General features: G+C 39.9%; 2 protein-coding genes across 4 annotated transcripts in view; one reads left to right on the top strand and one right to left on the bottom strand.

Annotated features, from left to right (window-relative positions):
* The first annotated feature begins 3,508 nt into the window (after positions 1–3,508).
* LRRC14B (leucine rich repeat containing 14B) lies at positions 3,509–9,992 on the top strand. Its single transcript, XM_068397101.1, has 2 exons — positions 3,509–4,454; positions 5,954–9,992. The coding sequence occupies exons 1-2, from the start codon at positions 3,553–3,555 to the stop codon at positions 6,591–6,593; spliced, it is 1,542 nt and encodes a 513-aa protein (XP_068253202.1). The 5' UTR covers positions 3,509–3,552; the 3' UTR covers positions 6,594–9,992.
* Positions 9,993–12,398: 2,406 nt separating this feature from the next.
* SLC12A7 (solute carrier family 12 member 7) overlaps positions 12,399–17,386 on the bottom strand; it is a 74,913-nt gene continuing 69,925 nt past the window's right edge. For all 3 annotated transcript variants that reach the window (XM_068396916.1, XM_068396913.1, XM_068396915.1), the window contains 2 exons: positions 13,829–13,962; positions 12,399–13,361 (listed from right to left, as the gene is read on the bottom strand). In XM_068396916.1, coding sequence (XP_068253017.1) covers positions 13,270–13,361; positions 13,829–13,962 — 226 coding nt within the window. In that variant the 3' untranslated portion in view covers positions 12,399–13,269. The remainder of the gene's footprint in view (positions 13,362–13,828; positions 13,963–17,386) is intronic.

Genomic DNA, 17,386 nt, shown 5'->3' with positions numbered 1-17,386 from the left:
GAAAATTTTTGGCTACAGGACAAACCAGGTAGATCCTTCTAAGTTCTGATAGTATGGGGGTACTTCCTTACAGCTTTGTTGAATCTAGTACTGTTGTTCTCTAGCTGTTCACCACCTCACAGTGGATATTCATGCTGGATGGATGTGCTTGGCATTTTTTCTGTCATTTGAAAAAAATGCTGTTGCTGTTGGAATTGCCAGTCTTGAAGCTTTTCATTGGCCCTGCGCATTTGATTGTGCCACATGTTATCTGGCTCCATCCTCACAAGAAAGTGCCTCTGTTCTTTATTTGTGGAAGGGATTTCAGGAAAGTTTGCATGTACATTTCCAGGCATGAAACTGGGCAAATAAACACTAGTCTCTCTTTTTTACTTTATTGCCAGCACCAAAATATTTTTGAGGTGTAGTTGAGAGGTTTGTTAGCGTGCGTGTTCCTCACTTTTCAATAGAAGACCACTCGTGTCATACCCAGGAGGTATCACTACCTCTCGGTAGCAGTTTTGGTGCAAATACACAGTGAAAGTCCCTACAGTATAAGTTTAACTTCAGCCAACGAAGTTTTGTTAACCTGTACCCTGTCGTTTAAAAACTGAAAGTCACAAAATGAGCTATTTTATTATTAAATACTTTCATTTTTAATATACTGTTTTTAAAGGTTAAAAACCTATTAAAATCCACTTAATGAACATTTTTCACACTGCTCTTATTAGTCTTTTTGTAGTAACTGAAAAAAAAAGTTCATTTTATTCTGGTAAAATTAATATTTATTGCCGTACAAACACAAAACCAATACTAAACCAGTTTAAATGCTAGAATATCATGAACTTTACTTTTGGTTAAAATTTTTTAAGTGATTTGTCATGATTTCTTCTAACACTAAATGAAATAGTAAATGTTTAATATAGTAACTGTTTTGACAGCTCTGAATCACATGACAATGAAGACTTTTCCAAATAATTCCACATCTGCTTTGCTGTGAAAAATTCATGCCACATATCATGGATTAATTTTTTTTTTTAAGTAAATACATTATGGAATATTTTATCAAAAACAAAAGAAAAATCCTAAATATCAGGGAAGGGGTGTCTTTATTAGACTGTGTCATTCTCAGGAAGCTTTTTATTTTTGCAGAGTTTTCTGGTTTGTATCAGCTTAATTTTGCCTTCAAGTAGATGTATGGCATCACTAATATAATTAAAAAACATGCAGGATGAAACAGATAGAACTTGTCAAGGTATTAAATATTTTCTTCTGTTTTTCAACTCCAGTTTGTGTATAGCAGATGGTGATCTTGGTATCACTATATTTTGTGCGATTTTGTAAATTCTGAAAACAGCAATATATAATTGATCCCTGTACGACAAGAAAAATGTACAAATTGCTTGAAACTTTCGTAAGTATAGTATTATTGCCTTTCAAAATGTAAACAGCTAGTTATTAAGGTATATACACAACTTTGTATCAGCTTACCTAGTATATTTGGACAGTGGTCCAAAAGTTCCAACATAAACTGCTCTAGTAATATTGTAGATTTTTGTTAGACTCGAGCAATATTTACAGAGGTGAGAAACTGAAATAAATATTTGTAGCCACTTCTATATATGAAAAAGTTATTGCTTATTTGCTGGGGAAGACAGTTTGACTCTTTCCTTCAATTCTTTTTCATAACTGTTTTAAAAGAAACAGTAAATTTAATATTTTTTTCCATGTTAAATTTGGTATTATCATCTGCAATTTTTTCAGCTCAGCACAGTACTGTGAGATCCTGATGCATTTCTCAGCAGGAGTTTAATCTTCCATGTTGACCATTTCCAAGGGCGTCTCAAGACACAGTCGGTTTTGCAGCCAGGAAGATTATCTGAGAAACCTTTGTACAAATGACATTGGAGAAATGGGAGGTGCAAAACAGAAGAGGTAGAGGTCATCTGCAGAGGGTTAAAGGTGAACAAGAGAATGGCCTGGGGAACAGAAGGGTTGGAGGATGTGAGCTGGGAGTGTAGGCACTTAGAAACTATTTAGGGTTTTTTTCTAAACGACAGAAGAAAAAAGAAAGATGTTTACAGGATTGTCTTGCACCCAATTTTCCATCAATAGCTAGTAGAGGATAACCCAGTATCACACAGAATCAACCAGGTTGGAAGAGACCTCTGGAATCATCGAGTCCAACCGTTGCCCTGACACCACCATGGCAACTAGACCAGGGCACTAAGTGCCATGTCCAGTCTTAAACACATCCAGAGATGGTGACTCCACCACCTCCCTGGGCAGCCCATTCCAATGCCTAATAACCCTTTCTGAAAAGAAATTCTTCCTAATGTCCAACCTGAACCTCCCCTGGCGAAGCTTGAGGCTGTGTCCTCTTGTCCTATCGTTAGTTGCCCGGGAGAAGAGGCCGACTTCCAGTAGATATACTGAAATCCCAATTGTACAGCAAAAAGCCCCACAACTCAAATGTAAGGCATGCCGCCCTCCCCCTCCAAAAAAAAAAACCACCCCACACCAAATATAAACGTTCCGAGTAACTCAGTAACTTCAAGATATGCTCATTATCTGTCCCACAGACTGCCCAGCAAAAGACATGAGGACACGGTAAGGGAGGTATCCAACGTTGCTTCCCCTGGCAAGCAAGTGCCAGGTTGAAAGGAAGAAACATCGTTTCCGCTATTGTGACAGCTGGATGAGAGAGGTTTTTCTCCTGGCCTGAAAAGATCGTAGATTTCAAATGTTTTCCCATTGTGTGTCACAAGGAAACCATGATTTCCCAAATAACAGGAAAGAAAAAACCATCTGTTTCTCAAAGCAACAACAATAGGATGTTTGCCTGGGAAGTTATGAGAAAGTTTTAACTCTGTGCTCTGTCTTGGTCAGCTTGTCTTGTACTTAACCCTCAGTCTATTACAGGCAAGTGTCCTGGTCACCAAGGCTTTAAGCTGTTCTAGAGTCTTTTGTCTTTTTCACTGGAGCAACTGTATTTAACTATTCCTTGCTGATAGGAAGGGCAAAATGGAGGGACATTGTGTAATTCAATGACTGTAACACCTCAGTCTTCCCTTATGGCTATAGTTTTTAGGAGAAGCCTTATGCTAACTCCAAGACATCTTCCCCATTGGAGTCAGCTTGTGAATCCCCAGCATATCATCTTTCATGGAAGAAAGTGGGATATGGATCATGTTATGGGTTTAAGTTGGAACCCTGAGTGCCTTTTCGTATGGCATAGGAAAGATACAGAAATATTCTCATGTATGTGTACTGCTCTGATCTTACTGTTCCTGCTGGGCAGTGGTCTGTACTTAGCTTTAGCTTTGTTATAAATATGAGAATTTAAATGAATAAATGCTTTCTGACTGTCAATCTCACAGTTAATTGCTGCAGAATCACAGTACAGCTCCAAAATAGAAAGCAGAGGATCAGCATGTGACTGTTCAGTCTGCCTTCCCAGCAAGGCTTCTGTTAGCAGACAGCAGCTGCAGATAAAAATAGGTGACAAGCAACTGGGCTCTTTAGTTAAACACAGAAGTCACTCTCCATGTCTGCAAGGAGTCCAGAGCAACAATGAAGTCTCTCCGATTCATTAGCGCTGAAGCATTCGTGTCAAATTCGGAGTTTGCCAGGAAGAGTCTCGGCAGTGTTGCCCATAATCTTTTTCCTCTTCTTTTTAAAGCCAGCTATTTACTGGAGCAAGGGGAAGTGATTCATGACTTGGTAAAGAACTGGCCACTTGTTGACTTTAACATGGGAAAACTTTTGGGAACTACTATGGACTACCAGGAAGACCTGAGCCACAGAACCTGCTCAGTGTGCTTGGAAAGCTGTCTGACAGGGCTGAGAGACTACGTGCTGAATCATCGTCCCTGTGTGAAAAGGCTGAAAGTGGTTGACCTGACGGGTATAAAAGACGTTGAAGTTCAGTCTTGTGAGTGTAAAAAGACAATGGGCAGGTGGGCCAGGACACAGCTGCTCTCTAAACTTTGTTTAGAACTGCTGGTTTACCTGAAACAAGCGCAGTGCAATTCAGGTACCTTTGAAATCAGTATTGATGTGCTAATTGACTTGTTTGTTACAGAGCGGAACTATGACCTGGTAGCGCAGGCCCTGTTGAAGAAATGCTGTTGTCCACTGAAGATCTGCTGTGTGGCATTCAGATCTGACAACCTGGCTTTGCAGAAATTCTTCTATATCATAAAGCTCGCTGATCCCTCTTTGTTGCGCAAACTGGAAATAGTTCACAATGTTCGCTTAGAAATGGAACACTTGGAAATGCTCTTCAACAGTATCCACTTCCCTCTATTGATGTCCTTGACCTTGCCAGCACGAACATTTAATGTGCGGAGGTTCACAGCTACAGATGAACGGATGCTTACTAACATTGGAGAAAAGTTGGGTGAAATGACACAGCTGACCGAGCTGAGTGTATCATTTTCTATACTCACAGGAAGAATACAGAAACTGCTCAGGTAATTTTGGTCATCTTGCTTTCAAACTGTAAAGAACAGCCCTTTGTGCCATCAGCAAGCTGAGAATCTCTGAGAATAAGGGAAGTTAGTATATCTCAGGGGGTGTTTGAGAAGGGGCAGCAGGAAGCTAGTAAAGAGTATTTGTTGGGGAGAATTGGAAGCCAATGTGTATCTAATGCATGTAGAAGAACTGACTGTTCTTATTAGTCTCCCAGAGCCCATCTGATGAGTATGATGAGAATATACTTTCGGCTACCATGTAAGAGAGGGGTACAGCCAGACATTTTTGATTTGCCACATTCTTGAGCTTGGGCTCAATCAGCTTGGGCTGACCTGAGTCATATTCCAAGTATTTTTCAGCATCTCTAGTGAATTTTCATTCTCTAAAACCCAGGCAGTAAATATATTAAGATTCCACAGATACTGCATTTTTAGACGGGCAGGGGATGGTAGACTTTGATTTCAGTTGTTTTTTGTCTTGTCGATCTCAAGGCAAGAGAGATCTGATGCTTTTCTGTAGTGCAAATTAAGCTAATATATGAACATTCATGATGAATTCCTGGGAAAAATTGGCAATTCTCAAAAAGATAACGAGCTGTTAGTGAACAATGTTCATATCTGAACAGAAAATAAGTTAACTATATGCTTTTCAGAGCATCTAAAATAAAAGGCAGACAAGTTTCATTGAGACAAATCACCTTGGACTAAAATTCCTCCTGTACAAAGAAGTAATTTCATTTTTAAAAGTTGTGAATGGCACACTGCTTATACTGATAGAAATAAATTACAAGCTTCTAACCTTGATCCAGCTGAGGTCTGTGGCAGAATTCTCACTAAGATTTAGTACATATGAAAGGGATCTCTGGATTTTCATCTGTTAGAACTATTTTATATTCAACTAGAATATTTGCACATAATCTCAGGTACACTTCTTCCAACCTTCTTCTTCATCAGAAGGTCTCTTTGCAACTCCAGAACAATACAACGTGTAAAGCCCTTGAGCATTTAAAAACACACAGTAGAAGCAAAACTAGAAACAAAAGCAGATGTCTTGTTTGAATACTGATCAGCTTTCATCTTGGAATGAATCCTTCCTTAATAGAAATGATCTAAATCTCTGGAATCATAAATAGCTTTCTATAAGAATCAGCCACCGATGCTTTTATGGTAGTAATGCTCTGCTATTAATTCAGCAGGTAATGGACACCTGACAACATATAACTGGTTACAAAATAGACACATAGAATGTTGCCAAATTAACCCCCATTAAAACAACACAGTTGGAGCCATGTAAAGCAGGAGCTAATTCACAGAACTGATTTCAGGAGGAAAAGATACTTGTCATTGTTGGCGCATGCTTCTGTTTCTCAAAAGAGGTTAGAGAAAATAACAAATGTGGCAGATGGCTGCATTCATAATGTGGCTAGATGTATGAAATTTTGTAAATGCAGCTTTTCAACATTTTATGCCATCAAACTTTTTTCTTTTTGATTCTGCAGCCCACTAAAAACTCCACTGAAGATGCTGGATGTTTCTAACTGCTCTTTGAACCATGCTGATATGGCCTATTTAGCCAATAGCTTCCATGCTAATCACTTAGAAGCCCTGGATCTGAGTGGTCACAATATACTTGACCTTTACCCATCAACATTCACTAAGCTTCTCAGCCATTCCTCTTCAGTGCTCAGGAGTCTTACCTTGGAGGACTGTAACATCCAAGACACTCATGTTAACATGTTGGTTTTAGGCTTAAGCCCTTGTCATAAACTACAGGAGTTTAAGTTTCTTGGAAACCCACTGTCATCCCAAGCACTTAAACACCTTTTCACATTTCTCTGTGAGTTGCCAATGCTGAAAAATGTGGAGTTCCCAGTTCCAAGGGACTGCTACCCTGTTGGCATCACCTACCCAATTGATGATGCCAGTCTCTGCAGATTTGATCACCAAAAATATGAAAGTGTAGCAAAGGAGCTTAACCTCATTTTACTCCAAGCAAATAGGGAGGATACGAAGGCTTCAACTCCACTCTTCGGCAGTTATGACGCAGCTCTTCAGGAGACGAACAATGAACTGGGAGCTTACTTGATCAAGTCCTTCAAAGAGATTTTAGAAAAGTTCACTACTTCTCTTACAAAATGAGTTAAAGGTGTAACATAGTGGTGATGAGATGCTGTGTCAAATAAGAAATTAATTTAGTCTTTTCTAGAACAGCACCTCCATTGATCAGTGTTGAGTTTTCTTTAATTTCTCAGCTGAATTTACTTCTGTTTGAACAGTCTCTGATCACCTGAGGTATTTTCACTATGCTGTATCTATTGCATACCACTTACATAAGCACTACTTCTTCTCAAAAGAGGAGAGGACCCTTAGTAGCTTGTTATTTTACACAAAAGCACTTTCTTTCTCAGTAAAACAATAGGTGTCTAAGCTTGGCTGATTTCTTATACAGTTTCCTCTGGATTTGGCAGTGAGGCTTGTAGCCCTACAGAAAAGACAGGAAAGTCCTTTCCCAAGTCCAGCAGGATGTCCCAAAGATTGTACGCCTATCCTCACCAATTTTTGGGTTTGCCCTTGCCCTTCCGAATTCACCAGTCTGTGTTTTATCCAGTACATTCCCTGTAGTGGGGGATGTAGGACAGCCTCCATGTTCCTGTGCCTCTCTTTCTTCTGCAGAGGCAAGCATGCTAAACCTCCTTTTCCATGGGGAATTACAGAGTTTTTCTAATACATTGTGCTGGTGAGGAGTAAAGTTCCATACTGAGGAGGCAGCAAACCAAACGGTTGGCTGACTGCAGGAGATTTTTCCCCCACTTCCCCCAGCAATATAAAGCAGCCTATGAGGACTCTGCTGAAGCTCTTGCAGAGTGTATTTTACAAAGGTGTGCCAGGACAGTGCTGCACAGCCATGCTTGTGATGTGAGTGTCTCAAGCTGCTCCTTTTGTTGAATCAGCTTCTTGGCTGATAGAATGTACCCTGCTACTTTCAAGTACTTGGAAGAATAACGTTTATTTTGCAAGCTCCAGTGCGAGAAATTTATGTGGCAGAGTAAACAGAATCCCAGACTCTCCCATACACACTGTGTTGGAACGTGGGTAAAGTGGCCAACAGGGTGTTGATGCCTGTTGGTTGGTGCAGGTTGGTTGCCAACAGGTGCAGGGCCACAAAACAAATCTGGGGAGAGTACTATAATGATGTTGAGGTGTTGGAGCAAGTCCAGAGGAGGGCGACTAAGCTGGTGAAGGGTCTGGAGCGTCTGACCTACGAGGAACGGCTGAGGAAGCTGGGGTTGTTTAGCCTGGAGAAGAGGAGGCTCAGAGGTGACCTTATTGCAGTCTACAACTACCTGAAGGGACGTTGTAGTGAAGTGGGAGTTGGCCTCTTCTCCCAGGCAACTAGCGATAGGACAAGAGGACACAGCCTCAAGCTTCGCCAGGGGAGGTTCAGGTTGGACATTAGGAAGAATTTCTTCTCAGAAAGGGTTATTAGACATTGGAATGGGCTGCCCAGGGAGGTGGTGGAGTCACCATCTCTGGCTGTGTTTAAGAAAAGACTGGACATGGCACTTAGTGCCATGGTCTAGGTGACAGGGTGGTGTCAGGGCAATGGTTGGACTCGATGATCCCAGAGGTCTCTTCCAACCTGGTTGATTCTGTGATTCTGTGATAATAGGGGAGGAATCCCTAGCTAGTAGGCAAGTGTCATAGTCTACTCAGCTTCTCACCTGTAATACTGTGGACAGACCAAAGAGAAAGATGTTAGCAAATGTTACCTATTGTCAGCCAATTTAAGACCTCTGCTGACAGCCTCTGTCAACTCTACCAAAGCCCAAATTGCTCTGATATAGAACTAGAGACTCGGTTAGCTTCTAGGTGATCCGGAAAAAAAAGGAAGGTGCTCAGGTTAATGCCTAGCACTCTGCCATTAAATATGCTTTAACAGTTCATGAAAACTTGATTAAACAGCAGTGAAAGTGAATGTTGGGAGCCGGAGTTGAGGTATCATTGTAGTAGTAAAGGTCACTATTAAGATAACAAAGGCAGCTTACCTGAAAAAATACTGGATCTTATCATCTGGGGGTAAGGAAGAAACTTTCTTCATTTAGGCAGTGCTGGTTTGTGAAGTTTTCTGTTTACCCACAATAAGAATACACAAGCAGCTACTAACCTAGTTTACAAAAAAAAAAAAAATTAATGGACTGAGTACTAAGCAGAGCTTACAGGTTCCACAGCATGCATTTAAATTATTTTTTTTGATGTCTTCTTAGCTTATGTTCTTCCTTCTAACATGTTTTATTGATTAAAGGTATGGTAAAATTGAAAGTGAATAGATGTGACCTCTTTATGTTTACAGAGCGCTAAAAAAAAAATAGAAGTAATCTAAGTTGTTGAGCCAAGCATCTGTGATTTAGAACAACTCCAGAATTGGGTTCCATATGGTCTTGCTTATATTTGGACAGATTTGTACATGCTCCCTTGTCCTCGCTTCTACTCTTTACCTTTCCCTCCCTCTGACCTTGCTATTCTTTCCATCCTAGACTTGACCCATGACTTCTCAGCCAGAAATAAGTGGTATGAATTTTGCTAGGCCAAGGATCTACTCCTTTGGGATGAGTAGTGGCACTGCCTGCTGCTGGGAGAGGATGTTCCATGTACAGTAGCTGCAAACCTATGTGTAGTGATTCCTCCACCCTGGCAGCAGGGCCAGCTAACAGGTTGCACCTGCAGGTGAAAGTTGGCCATTTGGGAAGCACGTTGTGCTACAACAGCCAGTCCCTGCCTGTTTCAGTACACACAAAATAGACAGCTTGTTCCTAGATCAGCTCTTATTTCAGAATAGTTAGATGCCTTATGAAGACTGCTGCCTACACAGCTCTCTCTGCTTTCTTCTTGCCTAAAGCCAGTCCTGGTCCACTCCTTTATTTTATTTCCTTCTTCTTCTGCTTCGCACAAACTCCTGCCTGTCTTCTGTTTTCAGTCTTACACATATATGCTGTCTATTTATGACTCCCTGGGCCAGGAGGAGTATGTAGAGGCCATAGCTTTAGTTTTAGGGCCCAGTGAGGATCAGCACTATGTCTATTCAACGGTTGGACTCGATGATCCCAGAGGTCTCTTCCAACCTGGTTGATTCTGTGATTCTATTTCAAATGTTCCCTTTGAGCCTGGAGTATGGAGTGCATTGCATTACAGAAGTGCTGTGCATGCATCACTTCATGCAGAATAGCTGTGAGCGACTGACAAACAGTTGGAGCACATGGATCTATGTACAGAAAGGATCTGGATCCTGTTCCTGGGAAGCCGACTAGTCTGCAGAAGCACACAGACATTTTAAAAGTTTTGTGATATTTTAGCATGCATTTTGATAGGATTGAAGCAAAAGTTATATTGTTTACAGTTGCATGTTAAAATTATATTGCATGAAATATAGTATTAGCTAAAATGCATAACAGGTATATCAGTATTTTGAATAGTATTGCATCCAAAAGGCTGAACTGTAATAAAACTAGATGATCTTTCGAGGTCCCTTCCAATCCCTAACATTCTGTGATTCTGTGAAAACATTGCTAGTGTATGACAACAGTACGTTACTGACACAAAACTGTATTTACCTCAGAACTTGTTAGGAGAAAATGTATTTTGGGCGAGGAGGGATTTTGGAATGGAATCAGGTGTTTTTTTTCTGTTTTAAATCACACAATTTCCAACTTGAGAGCAAACTTGTTCCAAGTTCTGAAGAACTTCAGACCAGCTGCATGCAATTACCTTCGCTGTGGTGAAAGGTGCTCCTTTGTGGAAATCCTGTCCTCAGCTCTCAGATATCCTACCTTTGTCTCTTGAGTTTCTTTCTTCAGTGTGGTTGTTATTATTAGTTTTAAACAAAAGCCAAGCTGTAGCATTTTGCTGTTGCCCTGGCTTAATGCAACAAGGATGTGTGCCATCTCTCAGGATTCCTGCATCTCTTCTGCCCCAGCAGTGCTGGCTATGTCTTGGGCCTGCTCTTCCTTCCTTTTTTCATGCGTGTGGGACTTGGCATTGCGCTATTAGAGAAGAAGGACCAATGCTACAGCTACCTAAGCATATAAAGTTACCTCATACTTTGCAAGTGCAGCCAGTTACTGATTTAATCCTGCCTTGTGTTCCCTGTCATTCTGGTTTATATCAAGCTGGAGCTATGCAGTTGATAGTGCCAGCTATGGCTATTTAAAATCATGGAACAGAACTCAAAATGCTGTAAGATTTTTGAAGTAAATTTAACTTCATTTTATGTTTTATCTCCATTCTGTTACTTACAGTTTTATATTGTAAGAAGTCCTGATTTTTGAGAATTATCATCAAACACAAAGTTCAGTAAAGAAAGAGGATCTATTCCTTTTGTTGCTTTTATGAAAGCTAAAATTTAAACATATTTTCAAAGGCTGAGCTATCTTAGGCAACAAAATAATACAATGCAGGACAAAAAGTGGACCAGTTGACAACACTGTCTCACTAATATTCTAGTAATATTTATGCTCAATGATGCCTTTTCTGAGATTTCTGAAGTGGCAGCTACCCCTCAGTTTCAAATGCTTGTAAACAAATACCAATAAACACTAAGAAGGGAGAGAAAAAATACACACATCTGCCCTTTGAACAGCTTCCATAGTGTGATGGAAACTATGGAGGGCTTCTAAGGTGAGCATGGTCTTCTATTAGATAGAAAACCCAGCTGGGCTGAGACTGTTGGAAGAGTGACAGACTGCTGCCTTTCGGAGAAACAGTCTTCCTAAGTCTCACGCGGTCTGCAAGGGTGTGTATTGTAGTCAGATCGAGGACACTTTCTAGTTTGGTGTCCTCTAAGGCCTGCTTCTGCCATGTGTTGTCTGTTCAGACAGTTTATCTTGCTGACTCTGTGTCCTAGAAGCCTCTATGTCCTGAAGCTTCTCCTCTGACCTTGGCATAGTTAACCTTACCGCTTCCCCTGGTTTTAGCATTTCTGCAAACCACATGCCAAATTTGAGATGACAAAAAAAGGTTTTAGCAGTCACAGGTCTGTCCATTTAAACAACATTTGAGTTCTATACCCCTCTACCATCATCTTTTCATCCTTCCCACTGGGGACTAACTCATTTGAAAATCCTGTGCAGCTGAAGTTGCATCCAACAAGCAAATAATTATTGCCACCAGCACTGCCAAGAGCAGACAACATCTCCTATGCACAATTTCTACTTTCAGCTCTAGACAACACAGTCAGTTCTCCTTCCTTCAGCCAGTGAGGCATTCATATTCTTTCTCCCAGTTCCTCTGTGTCTGAAGTTCCTCCCAGGTGTCTTTCACAGCCCTCATTTTTTAACCAAAGTGCAAGAATAGGCCTTTTGCTTTTCTCTTCAAGCCACTGCTGGTTTTGTTTTTTTTTTTCTGAAGTCACTGTGCTGCCAACTTTGCCTCCTCCCCGCCTTCCCCAGGCAGGAAACCACTTATAAAAGACTATGCAGAATGCAAGTTCATGTGTGTCAGCGAGGCTGCTGTTTCTGCCACTTCAAATGTCTGGAGGGGAATCGGGACATCACACGCCTCTATTCCACCCATTCCTTCTTGCTCAGTAGAAGGATCTGCATCCCAGAGCTTAGTTGCACATGCCTTGCTCTCCTTTTTGCTTGCTCACATAGGATTCTATGCCTCTGAAGCATAGTGTCTCATACTTTCTAACAAAAAAAAAAAGAGATGAGAGCCCAGTTCAAAACTGTGAACGTCTGCAGATTGCTTCTACAAGAAACGTGCCAGCCCTGAAAACTGTTGCTGGCTGTAAACCATACCATGGCAGCACTTATGACTTTAGGTCTTAAACAACATTTACAAAACGAAATAGAATGTCCAAAAAGGGGCAGAATGTCAGAAGCAAAAAGTTTCTATTGAGCATCTAAACTAAATTGTCCAACAATTTCAAATGAAAAATCACTTAAGAGCTTGTTCAGTTCAGAAAAGCAGATTTTATTTTAAACAGCAGCACATACAACATTTTCAAAAAGATACACATTTGAAAACAAGAGGCTGCACTTCATTAAGCAGCTCGCTGTGGTTTATCAATTGTTACAGTTATATTTGCAACCAGGTGGAGTTGGTGCATCATAGCCTTCCTATGAGTTGGATGTTCTTAGGTTTCACTGGTATAATTGTGCAATACATTATAACTGCTAGTAGCTCATGAAAAAAACCCACACAACTTGTGAATTTACTATTACTGTCACCTGGAGGCTTCAGATACCTAAGTATTTTAAATAGAGAAATGTTATTTTAAATAAGAGTGGCAAATCATGAACTTCAGGGAAACACTTTATGCACATAATACACAAATTTGAGTGGTTGTAGACATTTATGAATGAATGAAGTTTCCTGAAACAGGACTAATCCCAACAGAAGCAACATAACGGCATTTTGGTAAAGGAGTAAGCCAAGTCTTTCTGAAACCTTTTCCTTTCAGAACAAAGATTAAAAGCATCAAAAGTTGCTTACTTTTCTATCTGTTTAAAAATACCATTGCATTACCATTTCTTGTGTTTTACCACAGTTTAACAAGTGTCAGAATATGCTACATATAAATATCCTAACCCATCCACCATTTATTAATTCACTACAGAAATATTTTCTACATACATCTATCTTCTTAAAATATAATTTAAATATAAGGTTTTAAAAGAAAAAACACAACACATCAAAAGATTCAGCTTGCAGGTAATTTTCAATGCATTAGAATCCTTAATGAAGCTGCTCAAATTATGGCAGATTACTTTATTTTCTCATTTTGGGCAGGGGGGGTTGAACAAAATATGCAAACAGGTTAGGAATAAATGGTGATCACTTCACGTCCACTGCCTCGGACCAGGAGGACTCTACCCAGGCCTTCTGTCAGAACTTCCAAAAACTCCATGTCTGAAATATCATTAAGTCAAGGAATTTATTCAGAAAAGAAACAAAATAGCCACTAATATCTCAAAAAGTCTGACATATAATGCAAAAATCAACTTCAACAATTTCATCAAGGAGTTCTCCTGTGTCACCCTTTACTGTCCCATTAGATAATCCACCTGCTTGCTCAAGTGGAAGTGAGGCCTAGTTTAGGATAAATTTCTGTAGGTGACTAGGGCAGAACTAGAAAAGACAAAAACAGAGATTTTAAAATAAATTCAAAATTGAGGAATGCTTTATATCAATCCAATAAAAAAACCCACCACCTTCAACATTTCTTAAAACTCTGTGGCATCAAAAGTCATTTTCTTAAATGCAAACTTACGCTTACCATGGTTACTAATGGTTATCTCACCAAGCAGACAATGGCACAAGCACAAAAATCAGACTCCCAATTTCAAGAAATATGGAAGCAATATAGTAGAGGATACAGTTTTCATCTCCTTTTCTGTTTTTAGGAGGTCCAGGCATATTCAGGAGAACTAGCTGAGCATGCTGTGATTTATTAAGCACTACTCCATTGAGCTTCACAGCGGTGTGCATTCTTCTCACATTTGACTGATTCCTAGTATGCAAAAAAACCATTGTTAAGTATTGTCACAATACTTACGTATTTGAATTACGTGTTAGATATGTGAATTTATAAATTTAATCTCTATGCACATAGAATAAGCTGTTTTCATGGACACCAGTATTTGTACACATTCAAAATGAATTTGAGAAAATGCAATACCCAGGTTTAAAAGATGTTTTTTTCCTTTGAAAAGAACATTTAACTCTGAAATTTAGGCAAGTTGAAGCAGATTTCCAAAATGCACAAATCTTCCAATGTCACTTATCTTTCACAAAGATGAAGCAAAAGCTTAACTTCAACAGAAATTAAGTTTAGTCAATATCACTGAGAATCCAGTTCATTGAATTATATAAAGAAGTAACTGGATTTGTACAAGAAATTCCAAACAACGGAATAACAGGAATGCAACAGAAAGATTACAGTATTTATGTTGTACAGTACAAGATTTCCCTCATGCTACTTTGGAAGCATTACAAGATTACTATAAGCCTGGTGAAGAAAATTCAGAAACAGCACAGAATTTATTAAAAAATTACTATTTTCTCATATCATAACAGTAAGGCTGTAAGCAATGAACTGAAATTGAGCCTCTCCCCTTACATTATCAACATTAACTATCTTAACAAGCTTTACTTGTTGCACCCACAAATATAATTGTTGTAAATCTGTGCACAAGAGGAAGAAACTGCCAGGACTTCAGAGTTTTCCTTATTTTAGGATCCACCTTGGATGATTTAGTTGCTCTTCAGAACAAAACAACAGAAGAGTTTCCTTATAGTTCCTGAGAAACTGCCATCTGTGTAAAACGAGCCAAGACTGGAAAGGAGTCATATGCTACAGCGCAACAGAAATATGCAGACTCTGTCTAAGCCCATTTATCCAAAAGATCCGTTGCCCAGAAATAGATTCGTTACAAGTGAAGTGAGTCATGCCAAAGGGAACCTTGGGAACACAGGTTCTAGCAACATGAGGCCACCCTCAGATTATATAAATAAGCATGGAGTCAAGAATAGCAGCCAGATACAGGTTCATTCAAAGATAAGGGACCAAGAAAGATGGAGAATGCCAAGAGCATACATACTTGTGTTCTACTAAGTCCCTTTTTTTTTTTACTATGAACGAAAAAGTTATTAATAAGATACTATTAAAAGTAGCATGTCTCATGTTGTTTTTTCTTCCTTGATTTTGCAGAGGCAATTAGAGGGGGGAAAAAAAAAAAGGCATTTGGCCTTTAGTTTAGTGGCCAGTGGAGACCAGCCCCATCAATATACAGGTCACTGTCATGGGAGACTCCATCCTGAAGGGAACAGAAGGTCCGATATGCAGACCAGACCCACTTCACAGGGAAGTCTGCTGCCTCCCTGGGGCCCAGGTTAAAGACATGAAGAGGAAGCTTCCCACCCTGGTAAGGCCCTCAGGCTTGGGGAAGAGTGTCTGGAAAGCTGCCTGGCAGAAAAGGACCTGGGAGTGTTGATTGATGGACACCTGAATATGAGTCAGCAGTGCGCCCAGGTGGCCAAGAGGTCCAACAGCATCCTGGCTTGTACCAGAAACAGTGTGGCCAGCAGGACTAGGGAAGTGATCGTCCTCCTGTACTGGGCACTGTTGATGCCGCACCTTGAATCCTGTGTTCAGTTTTGGGCCCCGCACTTCAAGAAAGACATTGAGGTGCTGGAACAAGTCCAAAGAAGGTCAAGGAAGCTGGTGAAGGGTCTAGAGCACAAGTCTCATGAGGAGCAGCTGAGGGAACTGGGGTGGTTTAGTCTGGAGAAAAGGAGGCTGAGGGGAGACCTTATCACTCTCTACAACTACCTGAAAGGAGGTTGCAGTGAGGCAGGTGTTAGTCTCTTCTCCCAGGTAACAAATGACAGGATGAAAGGAAACTGCCTCAAGTTGCACTAGGGGAGGTTTAGATTGGATATCAGGAAAAATTTCTTCACTGAAAGTGTTTTCAAACATTGGAACAGGCTGCCCAGGAAAGTGGTTGAGTCACCACCCCTGGAGCTATTTAAAAGACAAGTAGATGTGGTGTTTAGGGTTATGGTTTAGTGGTGGACTTGGTAGTGTAAGGTTAACACTTGGACTTGATGGTCTTAAATGCCCTTTCCAAATAAAACAATTCTATGATTTCAATTGATTCTCTTCCCTCCCACCTCTGCATTTTTCCCCAAAACAATGACATTTCCAAAACTGAGTTTATCAGTCCCTCCCTGGGGACTTTCTGTCACAGTGGCCATCCGTCCTAAGAATTCAGCACTGAAATAATGACTTAAATTGACTAAAGGTACATTGTGTACAATGTGAACTGAGGCTGACTAACTTCATTTAGCCTTCAAGCACTGGTAGAACTGAAATCATACATGGCACATAAAGTAAGCTAAGTTTTCCTAAGAAGCTCAATTTGTTAAACACACAAAGACAACACTGAGCTCTGAAAAAAAAAAGCAGAGCAGTCACAAGTCAGTTGCACCCAAGAACAAATAGAGAAGTAGTGCCCCATTTTTGTAAGCTGTTATACCCAGTATATATCTGAACTTATGTTATTTCCACACATGCACAGGTCGGTAGAAGGGAGGCAAGAACTGGCATTTGATGAAATGTCAAAGTTCCCTTTGTGAACAAATTCATTGTTATTGTCCAAGCAGTTATAACACAATGGGGGCTATTTTTCCAGAACAAAAATATATTCCCTTTTTAATGTAGTTAATTAGGAAACTAAATATTATACTGGTGCAGAGCAGCACTGGCAAGTTGTACATTGTTACAGAATGTACATTTCCTACAGAAACTAAAATGATGTTCTGTGACTTACCTTGAATGGAAAGTTGATAATATTCAGAGGAACACATTAACAATTCATGATGAAGAATATTTTTCAGTGATAAATGCTAAATCACAGTATATAAAACAAGGTACAAAAGAATACACGCACTGCAAATTGTGATTTAGGAAACACACATACAATGTACAAGACCACAAGAACCAGGGAACACAGCCTACGTTGCTTAAGTGAAAAGAAATTTAGACTTACAGATTTCCCCATTCTCTACATGGAAGGGAAGCAAATGCACAGAAAAAAAATTATGCCATCAAGCACATTTTTAATTCAACAGCATTAATATATTGTACAGGCACACCAAGTTTGAACTGTAATTTCCAGCCCCAACCACATACAGTAGTTTTAAAACAATACCCAAAGTCTGCGTCTTGCATGATTCTAAAGTAATAAGAAATATTTCCAAGTTATTAACAAAAAAAAAAATCCCTAAGAATTAGAGTATAATGCAGCCCAGAACAAAAACAGTGCTTTAGAGCATGAGCAAGATGATGTTTGGAATTTGCAGAAGGCAAACTTGTTCTAAAGAGCTCAGACAAAATCCACAAAACAGCTTAGGATTTTAAGGTGCTGATTCTA

This window comes from Nyctibius grandis, chromosome 3, assembly GCF_013368605.1.
Source record: "Nyctibius grandis isolate bNycGra1 chromosome 3, bNycGra1.pri, whole genome shotgun sequence".
NCBI classification, from domain to species: domain Eukaryota; kingdom Metazoa; phylum Chordata; class Aves; order Nyctibiiformes; family Nyctibiidae; genus Nyctibius; species Nyctibius grandis.
The sequence above is the reverse complement of the archived record's forward strand: the minus strand, read 5'-3'. Positions and strand labels throughout refer to the sequence as shown.

Bases quoted from the DNA above. Each gene is read 5' to 3' on its own strand.
- LRRC14B (XM_068397101.1), top strand. From the start codon at position 3,553: ATGAAGTCTCTCCGATTCATTAGCGCTGAAGCATTCGTGTCAAATTCG. The intron at 4,455-5,953 runs GTAATTTTGGTC...TTGATTCTGCAG, and splicing joins AGAATACAGAAACTGCTCAG to CCCACTAAAAACTCCACTGA.